At 45.7% G+C, this 18533-nt stretch overlaps 1 protein-coding gene across 1 annotated transcript in view; it reads right to left on the bottom strand.

Annotated features, from left to right (window-relative positions):
* robo2 (roundabout, axon guidance receptor, homolog 2 (Drosophila)) overlaps positions 1-18533 on the bottom strand; it is a 977511-nt gene that overhangs the window by 141986 nt on the left and 816992 nt on the right. The window contains exons 8-9 of the mRNA XM_043700204.1: positions 11585-11596; positions 2222-2346 (exon numbers count right to left, since the gene is read on the bottom strand). Of these exons, the coding sequence (XP_043556139.1) occupies positions 2222-2346; positions 11585-11596 (137 nt within the window). The remainder of the gene's footprint in view (positions 1-2221; positions 2347-11584; positions 11597-18533) is intronic.

Below are 18533 nucleotides of genomic sequence, written 5' to 3'. Positions count from 1 at the left end.
CTCCCACAGTCCAAAGATTAGACTCTTTACAGCGTGGAAACAGGCCCTTCAGCCCAACAAGTCCACACCGACCCTCCGAAGAGTAACCCACCAAGACCGATTCCCCTACATCTACCCCTGACTAATGCGTCGAACACTACGGGCAATTTGGCTTGGCCAATCTGCCCTAACCTGCACATCTTTTGGATTATGGAAGGAAACCAGAGCACTCTGAAGAAACTCATGCAGAGAATGTGCAAACTCCACACAGACAGTCTCCCAAGGAATCAAACCCAGGTCTCTGGTGCCGCAAGGCAGCAGTGCTAATCACTGAGCCACCGTGCTATCCTTCAGGTTAGGGTGGATTGGCCATGCTGAATTGCCCATTATGTTCAGGGACATGTAGGGTGGGTGCATTAGCCACTGGAAATGAAAGGTTATAGGATACAGGGATGGGTCTGTCTTCAGACGGTCGGTGTGGACTTTTTGGGCTGAATGGCCTGTTTCCACACTTTGGGGTTTCTATGATTTGCTGCGGCAGGACTCGAACCCAGCCTCCAGAAAATTACTTGGGTGTCTGAATTAACAGTCCAGTGATAATACCACTAGGCCATCACATCCCCCTGCTCCAGTAGCTCAGTGTCACACTTTGTTCAAGATACTTGTGTAAAGTTTCTGAAGACATTTTCATAAGAACATAAAAAATAGCAGGGGTACACCATCAATCCTGCTCTGCTGTTCAATAAGACCATGACTGACTTTCTCCCTCAGCTCCACCTTATCCCCCTGCACTTTAATCTCCTAAATGACCAAGAATCTATCAACCTCAGTTTTTGAATATATTTAATGGTTAATATCAATATCCACAATTCTTGGCTGTCAAGAATTTCAAAGATTCACAGCTCTCTTATTAAAAAGATTCCTCCTGACCTCAGCCCTAAATAGCCTGGCCCTTCATTCTGAGATTATACTCTCGAATTAGGAATGCCCAGTGGTAGTGTCCCTACACCCAGACCCGGAGGCATGATTTCAAGTCCCGCCTGTTCCAGAGGTATGTCACAACATGTCTCACCATCGCCTTCACAAGGACTACAACTTCTCATTCGACAATAAATTTCGGCAAAGTCTGTGTCTCATGAATGAAGAAAATAATCTGACCGGATTGACTCAAATTATCTACACTCTCTAACTTCAGACTTTGCAGCCAGTGCAAGGCAGCCTGCAAGTATTTTCCAATTTAAAGGAACAGGAGTAGGCCATTCAGTCGCTTGAGCCTGTTTCACCATTTAATGAGATTATGACTGATCTGTGGCCTAATTGCATTTATATCCTCCTTTGCTCCAAATCCCTTAATACCTTTGTTTAACAAAATGTATCTTTCTCAGAATGAAAATTAACAACTGATCCAGCAGTCATTGCCATTTGTGGGAGGGAGTTCCCATTGTGTGTGGAAGTGCTTCCTAACATCTCTCCTGAACGGTCTGGGCCTAATTCTCAGACTATGCTCCCTGATTCCTGAGTTCCCAACAAGTGGGAATAGCTTACCTTTATCTATGCTGTCATTTTTGGTTAATATCTTGAAGACTTTGATCAGAACAACCTGAACCTTCTAAATTCTCAAGAGGACACGCCTAATTTGTATAATCTCTCCTCATAACTTAACCCTTGAAGTCCAGGTATCATTCTTGTAAACCTAGATTGTACTCCCTCCAAGGCCAATCTATCCTTCTTGAGGTCTGGTACCCAGATCTACTCACAGTGCTCCCACTGGGGTCGAACCAGGGTTTTGTATAACTGCAGCATAACATTTCATCCTTATATTCCATGCTTCTAGATATAAAAGCCAACATTCCGTTAACCTTGTTGATTATTTTCTATATGTGGAGTTGCTAGTGTTGGATTAGGGCGGACAAGGTCAGAAGTCACACAACACCAGGTTAGAGCCCAACAGGTTCACCTGACAAAGGAGCAGCGCCCCGAAAGCTTGTGATTTCAAATAAACCTGTTGGGCTATAACTTGGTGCTGTGTGACTCCTGACCTTCATTATTTTCCAAATTGAGCCCTTCAAGAATTTTACACATTTTAATAATGCCTTTCATTCTCTAGTCATCAAAGAAGAAAAGCTTCTTCTACTTGCTCTCACCTGACGGGACAACACTCTCTCAGAGATTGGCCTGCGGATGTAAAGGTGCTACACAAATGCAAGCTGTTGACAGATCAGGCACCTGGAGGGGCACTCACCTGGCTTCCTTCTCTCTGCCAGAAGACTGCAGGCTGAGGGTTTCCTTTAGTCACACAGGGGAAGGTGACTGTCCGTCCTTGCGCCACGATCTGGTCTCTCGGTCTCACCACAAACTGTGGGGCAGCTGGGGGAGGGGTGGGGGAATCCAAGCACAGGACATGTCAGAGAACAGAGAACAGGGTGAGTGCCTTTCGAGAAAGCTTTCCACTTGGCTGGACAGAACCGGAGGAACAACCCCCCCCCCCCCACCCGTTACACACAGAGACTTACTGAGTCAGCCCACTGCCTCGCCTTTCTGAACGGTGATGTGTTGATGTTCACTGTATCCTCCCCATACCCATTCCCAGCTTTGGGTACCTGAGTGAATCCCACATGGCACTGAGTCCTTGCTCAATGGCCTTCTCTATTTGAAAGCCAACTTGTTGAGTTGGGATCCCCATTGGTTAATCAAATAAAACGGCGAATCCCACCTTCACCCATCAACTAACACTTTCCAGTCTAGAGTTCTGGACAGTGATCAGGAGCAGGAACCCGAGCTGATTTCCCTCTCTCTAGCCCAGGGGTCACTGGACACTGAGCAGGAGCAGGAACCCTGGCTGATTTCCCTCTCTAATGCAGGGATCTCTGGGCTGTAATGAGAACAAGCAGGAATCTCAGCTGATCTCTTCCTTAATCTCAGGGCTTGTTACAGTCAGTTACAGATAATGTCCCTTTAACATCCTTTGTTTATCTTTCAGTTTGTTCAGTTAATGCTGGTGATATTAACAGCCTGATGCGGCTGACATCATCATCTCAATCTAACAGAGCATCAGGGCTGGATTACCATCAGCAGCAATACAGGAACATCAGGGTACTATAGTCAGTGCTCTTTCATCTACTGGAGCAGGTTAACCCATCAACTTCACACTGCTAGATTCTCAGAGCCTATCACTGCTTCATGTTGAATGTGCAGTATATCTGAGGTTTGTAACTGTCACATTATATTGAAAATTCATGGTGATTATTAAAATGATTGGAACTGCACAAAGTGCATGAAACCGTCTCGAGAAAAGGGGTCCCTGACGGGGAGACTGTCCCAATTAAAGGGTCCCTGATGGGGAGATTGTCCCGATAAAAGGGGTCCCTGACAGGGAGCCTGTCCCTATAAAAGGGGTCCCTGACAGGGAGCCTGTCCCTATAAAAGGGGTCCCTGACGGGGAGACTGTCCCAATAAAAGGGGTCCCTGACGGGGAGACTGTCCCGATTAAAGGGTCCCTGATGGGGAGACTGTCCCGATAAAAGGGGTCCCTGACAGGGAGACTGTCCCTATAAAAGGGGTCCCTGACAGGGAGCTTGTCCCTATAAAAGGGGTCCCTGACAGGGAGCCTGTCTCTATAAAAGGGGTCCCTGACGGGGAGACTGTCCCAATAAAAGGGGTCCCTGACGGGGAGACTTTCCCGATTAAAGGGTCCCTGATGGGGAGACTGTCCCGATAAAAGGGGTCCCTGACAGGGAGACTGTCCCTATAAAAGGGGTCCCTGATGGGGAGCATGTCCCTATAAAAGGGGTCCCTGATGGGGAGACTGTCCCTATAAAAGGGGTCCCTGACAGGAGACTCTCCCTACAAAAAGGGTCCCTGACGGGGTGACTGTCCCAATAAAAGGGGTCCCTGATGGGGAGACTCTCCCGATTAAAGGGGTCCCTGATGGGGAGACTGTCCCTATAAAAGGGGTCCCTGATGGGGAGATTGTCCCTATGAAAGGGGTCCCTGACAGGGAGACTCCCTATAAAAGGGGTCTTTGAGGGCGAGACTGTCTCTATTAAAGTGGTCTGTGAGGGGGGGACTGTCTCTATAAAAGGGGTGCCTGATGGTGAAAATTCCTTGCTAACATATGCAGGGTTAATAAATGTTTGGTGTGAGCATTAGCTGTAGAAGTGCTTTGATTTACACACGCAGAATGATGACAATAAAAACACAGAAATCACGCCAGGATCTGAAAACCCCTGGAAAAAAAGATTGGATTACAACATGCAGAAATTCAAAGCACAAATTGGTCCCAGTCCACATCCCCGACACTCATGCCAAGTCACCCACTGCTTCTGTTAATGTTATCAAAACACGATAGTTCAGCACAATCTAATGTGCACAGCCCAGCATGCATGGGTGAGGCTGATAAAACATATTCACACAGAGCCACGCACAAGCATCTGAATTAAGCTCAGTGATAGCTGAAGCCAAGCAAGCATGGGCAGAGAGAGGGAGAGAAAGCAATTAAACACTGGGCGGCCCAGACCATCTTAGCAATTCAGCGGATAAAGGATCTGGGACAATCTTATCATGGGTTGCTAAATGAGCTTGGATTTCTGTCGAGATGCCATATTCAGTGAGAGAGAAGCTCAGCTTTGCTAAAATGTAACAACAGGGCGGCGAAGAATAGCAGGATCGGACGTGACCAGGGGCACATGAAGTCAGCTTTGAGGAGAGAGACTTTGGGACACAAATGATGTTAACACATTCCATGTTCACCTTTACTTCCACAGCAGTAAATGCACAAACAGCCACACGGCACAAAATACCACACAGCACTTTATTTCTCACTTGTCCTTTCACCTCCTTTGTGCCATCCTCCATCTCTCAGATTTCCCTCACCCTGTTGCTCGCCGGGTGCTGAATCTCACTCTCGAACAGCTGAATGGTGACTTCACCCAAATTGGAGCTCAGATGGTCAACGATACCAAAATATTGTAGGGATGGGGTATTACACACACACACACACACACACACATACACACACAGTGTCTTTCTCTCTCACACATGCACAGACACACAAACACAGACACTCACACAGGTACACACATACACACAGGTACACATGCAAACACACAGACAGACACAGACTTTCCATGCACACACACACACACACACACATGCGCATGTACACAACCACACACACAAACGTATACAGACACGTGCACACACGCATGTGCATGTACATGCATGCACGCAAACAGACAAGCACACACACAATCCCAATTTGCTTCACTCCACCATTGGTATACACTATTGAAAAATCACAACCTCCCACCTTGAAGACATTGTGTTAAATCTATCTGTTTTGGTCATCTCATCTCTGAGGCTGTGTCAAAATGACATCAAGAAGGCAGTGAAGGGTAGCAGCAGAAGTAGCCCATTGAGTCTGCTCTGTTATTCAATGCGATCACGGCTGATCTGATCATCCCCAATTCCACTTTCCTGCCTTTTCCCCATTCACTGTACCTCCACAGTGAGAAACCAGCAGAGTCCCACGACTGGGGATAACTGTGACCCACCGACTCAGTCTCACACTCTGATCCCATCTTGTAAAACACTGGGTGCTTGGTATTCTGCTCTGCTCTGTCCTGGGTCTTAAAACAGAGTCTAACATTCTTCACAAGACATGATTGGCAAGTAGGCACGGAGAGGGCGTTTGTCCAAAAACACAGTAAGACGTAGGAGCAGAATTAGACCATTCTACCCACAGAGTGTGGTCTGCCATTCATTCATGGCTGATATGTTTAAGAGCCCCATTCTCCCCATAACCTTGATTCACTTACTCATCAAGAACCTATCGACCTCCGTCTTATAGACACACAATGACTTGGCCTCCACAGCCCTCTGAGGCAATGTGTTCCACAGACTCCCCACCCTCTGGCTGAAGAATTCCTCTTCCTCTCAGTTCAAATGAGCCATCCCTTCACTCTGAGGCTGTGCCCATCCTATTTACTCACCCAGGACAATCTCTGCCCCACCTTGCCACATCCTGTTATTCCTTAAATAACATCAAGAGCATTACCTCTGTCACTCTAACTAGGGTTGATTATGTAATGCATCAGAGATTACAGATAACATGTCTCCAATTACCTTATGCCAACCTGAAAGAGCTCTACTCTCATAGATACATTTTAAACCATGTTTGAAGTTGGTCCTAACATTATCTTAGAAACCTGCAAGGTCTGTGCGCAGGGACCTCATACCTTGCTGAAAAACCATTAAGAATTCAACCCTTTCTCGTGACATAGACACCTGACAACAACTTGCATTCAAGTAGCGACTTTAAAGTTGTGAAACTTTCCATGGTGTTTCCCAGGAGTGTTATCAAATAGAAATTTGGCACCAAGCTACATAAAGGAAGAACGAGAACAGGGGACCAGAAGCTTTGTCAAAGTGGCAGGTTTTAAAGAGCGATTTGAAGGAGTTTAGGGGTTTAGGAGTTTAGTCTAGAGATTAAGGGGGAGGGACAGGGACAGAACAGAGTTTAGGGCTTGGGTGACTGAAGGTCGAGCCATCAGTGGGAAACAATGAAGATTGAGGTTATGGGAGAGACCAGAACCACAGGAGCAACCTCATTCAGAGAGCTGGGTGGAGTTTGTCAAGGACAATGGAGGATTGCCGTTGTGTTTCTGATCAAAGTGACTACCCTTAGTCAATGTGATGTTCAGCTGCAGTTGGCTTCACAAGTCCTGGCTTCCGGCCCACAATTCAAGGGCTTTTGGGCTTTCCAGCAAAGATTAGCAGCAGGAAAGGCCAGGTCACTGTACTTCTACCCTTTCCTTGCCCTTCACCATCCTCCTGCCCCGGCCCCTCTACTGAGGCTAATGGAATGGTCCTTCTGGTGTTACAGCCCCTGACTGGAATCTGCCAACTGAGGGCAGAAGGGAGGCAAAATCCAGGAGCCCCTATTCTCTAATAGACCTAGTAGAGCTTGATCCCTCAGCTGTACTACAGATTGATGTCTTTTAAACACCAACATACAAGGAATGTTGGACGGCATTGAGGAGAACAACTGTCCCTTTCAACCTCTGACTTTGCTTTAAATGGCTGCGTGGCTTTTTTTTGATTTGAGGCTTTAATGATTTATTGAAGTCGTTTACACTTCAGTGGAAATGGATTATCAAGTGCAATATTTAATTCATGATGGAATGCATATGCCTGAGGCAGAAAGATGTTTTTTTTTTAAAAGAAATAATTTCTTGAAGCCTTTCCCTATCATGTTTTATTCAGTGGGTTAAAGCAATTACAGCAGGGAGGCTTTCTCTTTGCCACCCTGCAAGTCCTCCCCACAGCCTGTGGTTCCGCCCTGTGTGTCTGACTGGGAGCAGGTAGTGAAAAGTGACACAGCCGCGCCAATGATTCAGACGACGTTACATAGGGCACACCCTCATGCGGTGGTCTGCCCTCGAAGCCACCCATTGGTCAGAGGACAGCGTTGTTTCCCTAAGAGCCTGAGCTTGAATCCCTCTACAGAGAGTGGAAAGCAAATCCAGGTTCGCATCCCTACCTCATCCTTCAAGTGGGACTCCGATCCTCGGCCTATATTGGCAGGTGAAGGATTTCCACAACACTATTTTAAGAGATCAAAACTGCACACACTGTTCGGGCTTCCATGCTCACCCCAAACAACATCGCAAAAAGCAAATCGTGGATAATGTAAAAAGCCAAGATCTTTTTCCCCAGGGTAGAGGAGTCCAGAACTAGAGGGTATAGGTTTAAGGTGCGAAGGGAAAGATTCAAAAGGGACCTAATGGGGAACTATTTCACAAAGAGGGTGGTGCATGTATGGAATGAGCTGCCAGAGGAAGTGGTGGAGGCTGGTACAATTACAGCATTTAAAAAACATCAGGATGGGCATATGAATAGGAAGGGTTTAGAGGGATATGGCTAAGTGCTGGCAAATGGAACTAGATTAGGTTGGGATATCTGGTCGGTATGGACGAGTTGGACTGAAGGGTCTGTTCTCGTGCTTAACAGCTCTATGACTCTCTGACTTGTCTTTGTGAAATTCTGCTGTGTTAGAACAGAAACACTGGCCACACTTAGAAATTATGCTGTTGGCTGTAAAAGTCATTTGGACCACTCTGAGGATGGAAAGGCAGCTACAGAAATGCAAGTTCTTTCTTTCTCTTGACCCACGTATTGTCCACCATACAAAAGATAGGCAAAAACTTGCCACTCAGCCCCGAACTTCAGTTGGACGATCTGCTGGGTCATACTGAGTCAGATGTTTGTGGATTTAAGGCGTCAGACTAGGAGTCACACTGTCAGTGCAAGGAAGTGCAGCACTGTCAGAGGCACAGTCCCCTAGGGGGCCATAAGATGGAATCCCCATCTGCTTTCTCAGGTAGACCTTGAAGCAAGATCTTGAAAATGCTGCACAGAGTTGTAGGTCAATATCTACCCTCCAAACATTCACCTTTAACAAAATATCAAACTTGCTTACATGTAACTATCAGAACCTCTTGAGATAGGTACAGAACAATTAAATACAGAGTAAAGCATCCTCCACACTTTTAAACTGAAAGTAAAGTTTCCTCTATCTTGTCCCCATCAAACACTCCTCGCACAGGTACAGCATGAGGTTAGATCGAGAGTAAAGATCCCTCTGTATTGTTCCACCAAATGCTCCCAGGACAGATACAGTACAGGGTTAGAAACCGACTAAAGCTTCCTCTAATCTTTTAAACTGGAAATAAATCTCCCTCTACATTGTTCCCATCAAACATTCCCAGGACAGGGACAGCACAGGGTTTACAGAGTAAAGCTCCCTCTACATTGTCCCCATCAAACATTCCCAGGGCAGGGACAGCATGAGGTTTAATATAGAGTAAAGCTCTCTCTACAATGTCCCCTGAAATTCTCCCAGGACAGGGACAACACAGGGCTGGATACAGAGTAAAGCTTCCTCTACACTAGCACCATCATGTGTGGATAAACTAATTAACACAAATTGAATTGCCAATGTCCAAATTCTAATTACAGTCATAGAATCATACAGATCCTTCGCTCCACTACTTATTTACTCATTTGTGGTCTCAGTCTGGACAGGGTTTGAATTGGTTTCCCAAAGTGGTTTAATTCTCACAGTGTCCCCTCAATCCCTAGACAATCATTGCTCTGTATTTTGATAATGATTTTCATTTTAGGGAACAACATGGGAGTTGTCCCCAGATGACAGGTCACGGTATCTGTTCCGGAATTCTCTCTTCATGGTGCTGTGTGCTGTCATGTGACTACAGCCCTCGTTATCTCTGTGACCTCCTCCTGACACACAAACTTCTGAAATCTCTAATCCCCCAAAACTAGACCTTCCTGAGATTCCAATTTTAATCATTCCACCCCCAGCGGCCTTGTCCTCAGCTGTCAAATCTCTGAGCTTCCAAAACCACAGTGTCCAAATCACTCCACCTCGCGCCCTCTCATTCTTCTGGAAAATGCTCTTTAACACTTTCCTCATTGATCAAATCTTGGCCATCTGTTCTATATCACCTCACATGGTTCAGTGTCAATATTTGTTTGCTAACACTCCTGTCACACATTGGGAAGGTTTTTGTATTGTTGAAGGCACTAAGTAAATGCAAGTAGTTGTAGATTATATCTAACCAATCTAACCCATTCCTGTGATAATGTGCTGAGATCCCCTTTCAACATCCTTCTACAATAGATCTAAAATCTCTCCGATCTGGTAGCTGAGGGAGATTTAGAAATGTACAAATGAAATTTGTATTCCTTTTTCTATCTTCACTTGTGCAGCAGAGCGATAGAACAGAGCAGCATTGCAATTGGGAGCAAGGGAAGCAGGCAGTAAAAGCAACATCTACGTCAAGCAGAAGTCAGACCAGACGCCAAATCAGACTCCACGTTGTATGTGAGAAAACACACTTGCCTTTTTCAAAAATTCTCCTCTTCACCCTCCAGCACCCATTCACCCTACAAACCCTTCTCCACAGTTTGCCGTGGAGGACGGAGTTTGTAAATTGGGTTTCCTGACTGGGACATGAGGTTTCTAAGAGATCAGCCTCACGCTGTCAGGGGGATGGAAGCTAACTGGGAAGACAGCATAAGGCAATGAGGGCGGATATCGGTCAGTGGCCAGAATTGAGGGTCTGAAAAGCTGGAGGGCTGGGCGCTTTCTTTACCAAAGACAACCACACTGTGTACCAGGTTGGTACTTAGGATTAAGGTGTCTCTGTAAAGCCAAGCCATCAGGGTGGTTGTGAACTGAATAATGTCTCAGCAGGAGGGAGCCCAGATGGAGCAACAAAATTATTGCACACTTTAAAAAGTGAAACCTGGCACATCAGGTTTTTTTTCAATTGAGGCAGTTTGGGAAGTATGATTCTTTTACATCATTAATGAACAGAGATTGTAACAAAATGTTTCTGTACTTGAGTGTTTATAAGGTGTATTGGAGTGTGTATCAGCATGTGAGTGTTTTGGTGTGAGTATGTTTATTGGGAATGTCTGACAGTGTGTCTAAGCGTGTGCATGCCTTTCTGTTTGTGCACACACACATGTTCCTGTGTATGAGTGTGAGGTGACAGAGGGAAGGTGTAAGAGTGCCTGTGTCTGTGTGTGTGTGTATGCATGTGTGTGTCTGTGTCTGTGTGTGTGTCTGAGTGTGTGTGTGTGTCTGTCTGTGTTGAGAAGCCTGGATGCCGATGAGTCAGTGGAGTGTGTGTGATTATGAATGCCAGCATATCAGTGAGTGTGTGAGTAATGTTGGTGAAAGTGTGTGCTAGCTGTCTACTCAAAGTGTGAGAGTGTATGTGTATGTACAGGATGCGTAAGAGGATAGATCCAAGTGATTAATTGATTGATTGATTTAGTATCACGTGTACCAAAGCTTTGTTTATGAGCAGTTCACGCAGATCATAATCAGCAAGGATGTACAGTTTTTAAAAACTTAGACAAAGGCAGACAGGTTACATTGCACAGGGTGTGCGCTAAGCCAGAGCAACATTAGCAAGTACTATAGATGAGAATGTGGACACAATGAATGTACATGTGAGAGTGAGCATGGGTGTGTCTATAAGAGTGTGTGTGTGTGTGCGTGTGTGCTTGATGGTATAAGCGGGTGCATGCACATTGTAGTGTGGGAATGTGTGTGAGTGGGTTTATGTGTGGCTGTGTGAGGATTTGAGGGTGAGCGTATGAGCATCTGTGCTCAAATGCCTCAGTGTGTGGTCCACGTTATAAATCAGGTGCCTTCAGGCAACCCAATGAACCATCACATACTTCACACCAGAAAAAAAAATCAAATCTATCCATTTTCTTTCAAATACCTTCAACTGAGATCAATGAAATTGTCAGTGGAATTTACTGAGTCAGGCTTTTCAGGCTTGTTTTAAAAGGAAAGTTCCAGCTGTTGTATTCACCCAGTCTGTAGTGTAATCACTACACTTTAATCTCTCTCGGCAATGATGTGTATTGCTCACTTTGCATTCTATAATAACCCCCTCCCCCACAGACACTTAAACAACAGAGGTGAACACAATGGGGACAATAACTACACAGTTTTGAGCATTTTGCAGTCATGCTGTAAATGAAAGGAATGATGACTACTTACCGACAGGGTGTGCTGGAGACAGGACACAATGGAGGTGGGTGAGGTAACAAAGGATTTGACAATTTTTTTAAAGGGAAAAAAAAATAAGAGAAATCATGAAGTTAGAATGAATGAAGCATTCGATGCTTACACACAGGGTGGACAACTTCAAAAACACACTCAACAGGCTGAGATATCCATCAGCTCGGAGCCAGATTTCACTGATGGATCAGATCTGTCCTTCCAGTATTGAAGAATTGGAGGCATTTTCCTGAGTTTTATGGGGAGAAGGAGGGGATTGAGGAATGTAGGGAGGATGTAGGTAGGTGGAGTGAGGGATAAGGGGAGAAGGTGGGGAAGTGGGATTGAGGAATGAGGCTTTTTCTCATTTTCAAATGTTACTTTCTGGGCAGTGAGAAATGGTGTGCTTTGGCAGAGATCTGAGCAGTTGAGTGTAAATGACACATTTATAAAGAGCAATCAATGCATATCTACAAATCAGAGGTAGAAGATTACAACTATTGTGTACCAGGAAAGGGTTGAAAACAAAAAGAACAGAAGTAATCATTCGATGACAAACCACAAGTTTCATCAGGAAAACATGCAAACCTCACATCTTCAATGGAGTAAATATGCTACAGACTTCAGGAGATCGAAAAATAATCATAATGTGCTTCCTTCAATCAAACACTCGGTTGGAATTGTGTTCTTCCAATGGGATCAAGATTCAGACAGTCGGAATATCAGAGAATGGTAGAATGGTTACAGCACAGATGAAGGCCATTTGGCCCATGGTGTCTTTGCTGGCCCTGCAGAAGATCAATTCACCAATTGCCCACATTGTCCTGCACTGCTTTGCCTTCAAATCATTATCCAAGGGTTTTTTTGAAAGCCATGGGTTGCAGCTGCCACACCCACAGATTCAGCAATCACATCCCAGATCCTAACCACTTTCTCACATCGCCATTGTTACTTTTGCCAGTTACCTTATGTTGATGTCCGTGGGTTCTCAGCATCTGCAATGAGAACAGTTTCTCCTTATGTGTCCATTGATAAGCCATAAGTCCCAGGATAATGGAGTATCTACCTATATATGTGCCACCTCTCCGAACTGGTGGGAGTGTCACTGGAGCTGTATGTCAGAGACCTGGACAATTCCTCTGGGGACATGGATTCAAAATCCTTTTCATTTACTCACAAAGGTGTCACCTGGCTCGGCCAGTACTTATTGCCCATCCCTAATTATCCAGAGGAGAAAATGAGGTCTGCAGATGCTGGAGATCAGAGCTGGAAATGTGTTGCTGGAAAAGCGCAGCAGGTCAGGCAGCATCCAGGGAACAGGAGAATCGACGTTTCGGGCATAAGCCCTTCTTCAGGAATGAGGAAAGTTTGTCCAGCAGGCTAAGATAAAAGGTAGGGAGGAGGGACTTGGGGGAGGGGCGTCGGAAATGTGATAGGTGGAAAGAGGTCAAGGTGAGGGTGATAGGTCAGACTGGGGTGGGGGCGGAGAGGTCGGGAAGAACTTCCCCAAGTCCCTCCTCCCTACCTTTTATCTTAGCCTGCTGGACAAACTTTCCTCATTCCTGAAGAAGGGCTTATGCCCGAAACGTCGATTCTCCTGTTCCCTGGATGCTGCCTAATTATCCAGAGGGCATTTAAGAGTCAACCACATTGATTAGATTCCCTACAGTATGGAAACAGGCCCTTCGGCCCAACAAGTTCACACTGACCCTCCGAAGAATAACCCACCCAGACCCATTTCCTTCTGACTAATGCACCTAACACAATGGGCAAGTTAGCGTGGCCAATTCACCTGACCTGCACATCGTTTGGATTGAGGGAGGAAACCGGAACACTCGGAGCAAACCCACGCAGACACGGGAATGTGCAAACTCCCCACAGACAGTCGCCCGAGGCTGGAATCGAACCCGGGTCCCTGGCGCAGTGAGGCAGCAGTGCTAACCACTGAGCCACCGTGCTGCCCCACGGCGACACTGATGTGCATCTGGGATCACATGTAGGCCAGATCAAGTGAGGATGGCAAATTTCCTTCCCTCAAAGACATTAATGAACCAGATGGGTGTTTAACAACAATTGACAGTGGTTACATCAGGCTAGCTTTTAATGTCGGATTTTTTTGTGCCCATCGAATTCAGATTTCACCATCTATCACAGTGGCACCCGTGCCCCTGAACATTAGCCTGGAGTACCTGGAAAACAAGTCTTGTGACAAGGTCTCTGCCTCCCTTCATATAGCCTCGTGGCAGGTGATGGAATTCAAACTCAGTTCATAAAATGTTGATATAGAAAAGTATTCTCAGTCACAGTGACCTTGTTGATGATCATCGATTATTGTAAAATTCTTTAGTAAGATGGTCTCTCAATGGTCCTCTGAGCAGCACAAGGCCAATGAGGGAACGGGCAACAATTGCAGGCCTTGCCAGAGGAACCCACTTCTCACAAAATAAACAAAAATCTCTGACAGCCTCACCGTGCCATGGTGGCTTAGTGGTCTGCCACGCTGCCTTACAGCAGCAATGATCCGGGTTCAATTTCAGCCTCAGGGGACTGCCGGTGTGGGAGTTGAAAAGTGTGGCACTGGAAAAGCACAGCAGGTCAGGCAGCATCCAAGGAGCAGGACAGTTGATGTTTCGGGCACAGCCCTTCATCATGAATGTGGGAGTTTGCACATACTCCCTGTTTCCTCTGGGTGTTCCAGTTTCCTCCCACAGTCCAATGATGTGCAGGTTAGATGGATTGGCCGTGGGTAATGCAGGATAACAGGGATAGGGCTGGGTCTGGATGGGATGCTCTTCGGAGGATCAGTGCAAACCTAATGGGCTGAAGGGCCTCTTTCTGCACTGTAGGGACTCTAAATATTGAAGAATGGAAGGTGAGTTTACAGTGAACTCTGGTTTTGTAAATTCAGAATTCCTTAATTTGAAGCGGTAGGTAGAACTGGAGGGAATCAGATGTAAGCCTACGAGAATGTACCTTTAGGGACAACAGTGCAAGAGGAGGAAGGGGAGAGGTGAGGGGACAAGTGATGAGGATGGGTGTTAGGTTGGGAGTGGGATTAATTCAGATAAAAGAGGAAATCTTGGATGAGGGACAGCAGTTATACTGAGAGACTGGCCAAGCTGACTGCTTTCCTAACAAAGTTAATAGGAGATTTAATGGTGACATTCAAACTTATTGTAGGTTTTCAATAGATAGTGAGAAACTGTTTCCCATTGATCGGAAGGTCAGTAATCAGAGAACAGGGAGTTATTTAATCATTCACAATGTGGAAGCGATGTAGGCAAGGCCAGCAGACAGTGCTCAGTATAACCGACCCTGAAAGATGATGGTGAACTGTGATAGTCCATGTGGGGTACACCCATTTACGATAATAAATATCAAAAGAATCAAGGGGTGTGAATCATCACACACAGCTTGAAGGGTCCTTGAAAACATATTTAATTATAACTTTCAAACAGGAACACATTGTCAAAGAGGAGGATATTTCTCGAAGGATCAAGAACACATGGGCAGGATGGTGAGAGAGTGGGATGAATTAAAAGGATCTTTCAAAGAGCTGGCATACTAAGAGTGGGCAATATGCCCTCCCTCTGTGTTGTATGGAAAGGCTGGGGCACAGAGGTTGGTACCCCGTCACCAAGCCCCCCTTTGTTTACATGGGGAGAGTCCTTGACCCTGATCCAGCTCCCTCAGAGGCAGCTCTCAGAGTGAGCAGAACCTCTGACACTCCTGTTTATATCTGTCAGCCAGGGCTCCCTGATTGGACCAGATTAACAGCCCCAATCAGGGAACTCCTATAATTTCCACCTGGCTGACCTTGATTGATCACTGCAAAGGGAAACAAATTCTGGAAGTTCCAGATGACAAATGGGGAGTTGACCTCTAAAAATCACTCACTGACAATGGAATGGCAAGGAAGAGCCAATTACAAACACATGGAATGTTCAGGATAAAATCTGAAATGATATTAAATTAAATGTTGAATATTTGCTCATAAAACAGCTGGCAGAAACAGCTGTTCCAACAAAGATGAACCCATTTGAAGATGTGGAATGATTCCGTTAGTGACATACACATCTCATGGTGATTGAACTGCAGAGGGCAGGCAGTGGGAGCCAGGGAGAGATGGTGGTGAAGTAAATCCATGTGGGATTCAGCAAGTCCTCATATGGAATCTCCTGAATAGAACATTAACCTATCTCCCTGATTGCTGACGTGTAGACTCAATTGCCGAATGATTGAACCTTGCTTGGAAACCAAATTGAGTTATTCAAATCTCAAGAGGTCATTGATACATGAGTGCCCCTCAGATGTTCATTGCATGAGGTGAGGATGGGGATTGGAGAATGAATGTGGTCATTCCTTACATGATGACTACAGAAGATCAAACAGATCAAGATGAAAACACTTGACATTGACCTTACCCTCACCCACTTTACTCTTTCTCTTCTTCTGACTCCATGTTGGAGCACTGGTGTCAAGGGTGATGGCTACTTTTCAATACCACACCCAATCATCCACTATTTGTGCATTGGAGCTCAGACCAGGCAGGCTATTTGGCCACAGAGGACTTCCCATCACAGCTTGGAGCTACTGTTGCCTCAACAAGAACCAACAGCTTCTCAATCATCCCCCTGTCCTATTCAACACTAACACCAACACCCTACCTCCCCAAAACACTCTGTCTGTCTCTCTCTCTCTCTCTCTCTCTCATTGTCTCTTCCAACCTGAGGTTGAGGATAAAAGGCTATGAGGTAATCAGATATTAGGGAGAGGGTCCATCTTCTGTTCTGAGGTGCTCAGGATCTCAGTAGTGACTCAGCAAAGTTTCTTACAAACTGTTCAGTGTTCAGCCGCAAGTCAGTGACTGTCCATCTTGGAAATGGAAACAAAGGAAATAGAAACAGGAGTAGGCCAATCGGCCCGTCAAACATGCTCTGCCACATACCTAACTTCTTCTTAAAGTCATCCAATGTTTTGGTCTCAAAGGCTTTCTGTGTCAATGAATTCCACATTCACAGAGAAGCTCTCCACTTTCTAGGTGAAGACATATCTCCTTATTTCAGTCTTAAATGGCCTACCCTCTAACCATAGAGTGTGACCCCTGGTTCTGAACTCTCTAGTCATCCAGAATATCCTTCCTGTGTTTGTCCCATCTAGTCCTGTTGGAATTTCATAAGTTTCTGTGATATCCTCCCTCATCCTTCTAAACTCCAGTAAATATAATCCTAACTAATCGTCTCTTTTCATACGTCTTGCCATTTCAGGAGTCAGTCTGGTAAACCTTTTCGGCACTCTCTTCATCATCAGAACATCCTTCCTCAGATAAGGAGAGCAAAGCTAAGACTAGCTCAACCTTCCAGGTTTTAATTAACTGAAATAAAACTCCATTAATTGCCAAAAATCTAATATGGGATTTGAACCCATGTGCAGTAACATTACCACGACACCGCCATCACCCTGCAAGCTAGTTATGTGAGTGTCACTCTGTAGTCCATCCCTAGTTTCCCCTTGAGAAGGTGGGGATGAGTTGCCTTCTTGAACCGCTGCAGTCTGTGTGCTGAGGCTGATCCACAATGCCCTGAGGGAGGGAATTCCAGGATTCTGACCCAGCAACAGTGAAGGAACGGCGATATGTTTCCAAATATGATGAGGGCTTTGGAGGAAGGTTGCAGGTGGTGGTGTTCCCATGTATCTGTTGCCCTTGTCCTTCTAGATGGAAGAGGTCATGTGTTTGCAAGGTGCTGTTAAAGAAGCCTTGACGTGATTGCCGCACTGTCCCCTCTCCATCTGAAATGGGTTCTTCATGAGCTGATCTCAGGTTATTCAAACACCTGAAATGGTCCCACAGACCAAAAGGTGCTTCCAAAAGCATCAAAGTGTTTGTGGAACCAGTTTACCAGAATGAGACCTGCACACCAATGGTTAAGTTACGAGCTGTGACCACACAAGATAGGTTTGCACTTCCTGAAATTCTGAAGGCAAAGCAGTGACCTGCGCAACATGTACAATATATTAAGAGGAGCTGAGAGGGAATCTATGTTCCGTATTCCTGGAATTAGATGGCACTGCAGCCAGGATCTTACTGACTGGAATAATAAGTTCAAAATGCTGAATCACCTCTTCCTTTGTTCCCTGACATCAAGCTGAGACCACTCAACACTGAAATTGGAGTTCAATTTTCCTGTCGCTGTGTATGGCTCAATTCTTAAGCACACCTGCAGGCCGTAGAGATTGGGGCAATTAAGAACTTTATTAAAATCCCATGCAAGCAATTTTTTAAAAATCCGGTTAAAATTCACATGACTGTACGCTATTTGGTCAATTGTCCCAAGTCAGCTGCTTCAGGGATAATCTTTGTCTGCTCTTGGATGGGGTTGGGAGGTGGGGGGAGGGGAGGGGAGTCGGAGGTGGGGGGGGGAGAATCGCCTTGAGCTCCCCCTAACTGTCAGCTGAGGTACAGCTGCAGTCCATCCTTCCCTCGATGAACCAGAGGATTTCCCCCCACAGAAAGGGGCCATCAGCCCATCATGTCCTTGCTCGCTCTTTCGAAGAGTGGTCCCATTCATTCCAAAAGCCCACATTCTCCCTGTTAACCCCGTCAAACAGACCTAGCCAAGTGCCTTTTAGAAATTCCTTTGGCATGTGCTCCGAGCACACTTTGAGTGCATTCCACACTTCATAAAAAGCCTCTTGTGTGAAAATATGTCTGCACTGCCTCCTTCAGCTCCTCTGGGAATTATGTTGAATTGCAACCTCTAGTTACTGACCCATTTACCAAAGGAGAGAGTTCCTCCCCTTTTGGTCTACCAAAACTACTCAACAATTTTCCACAATTCAATAAAATGTTCCCTCAACATTCTCTGCATGGACAGAGTGATCACAACAAAGAAAAACAATGAGGAGGACAGCACAGGAACAGGTCCTTCAGCCCTCCAAGCCTGTGCCG

Source organism: Chiloscyllium plagiosum, chromosome 12 (genome assembly GCF_004010195.1).
Source record: "Chiloscyllium plagiosum isolate BGI_BamShark_2017 chromosome 12, ASM401019v2, whole genome shotgun sequence".
NCBI classification, from domain to species: domain Eukaryota; kingdom Metazoa; phylum Chordata; class Chondrichthyes; order Orectolobiformes; family Hemiscylliidae; genus Chiloscyllium; species Chiloscyllium plagiosum.
This window is presented reverse-complemented; position numbering and strand designations above follow the sequence as displayed.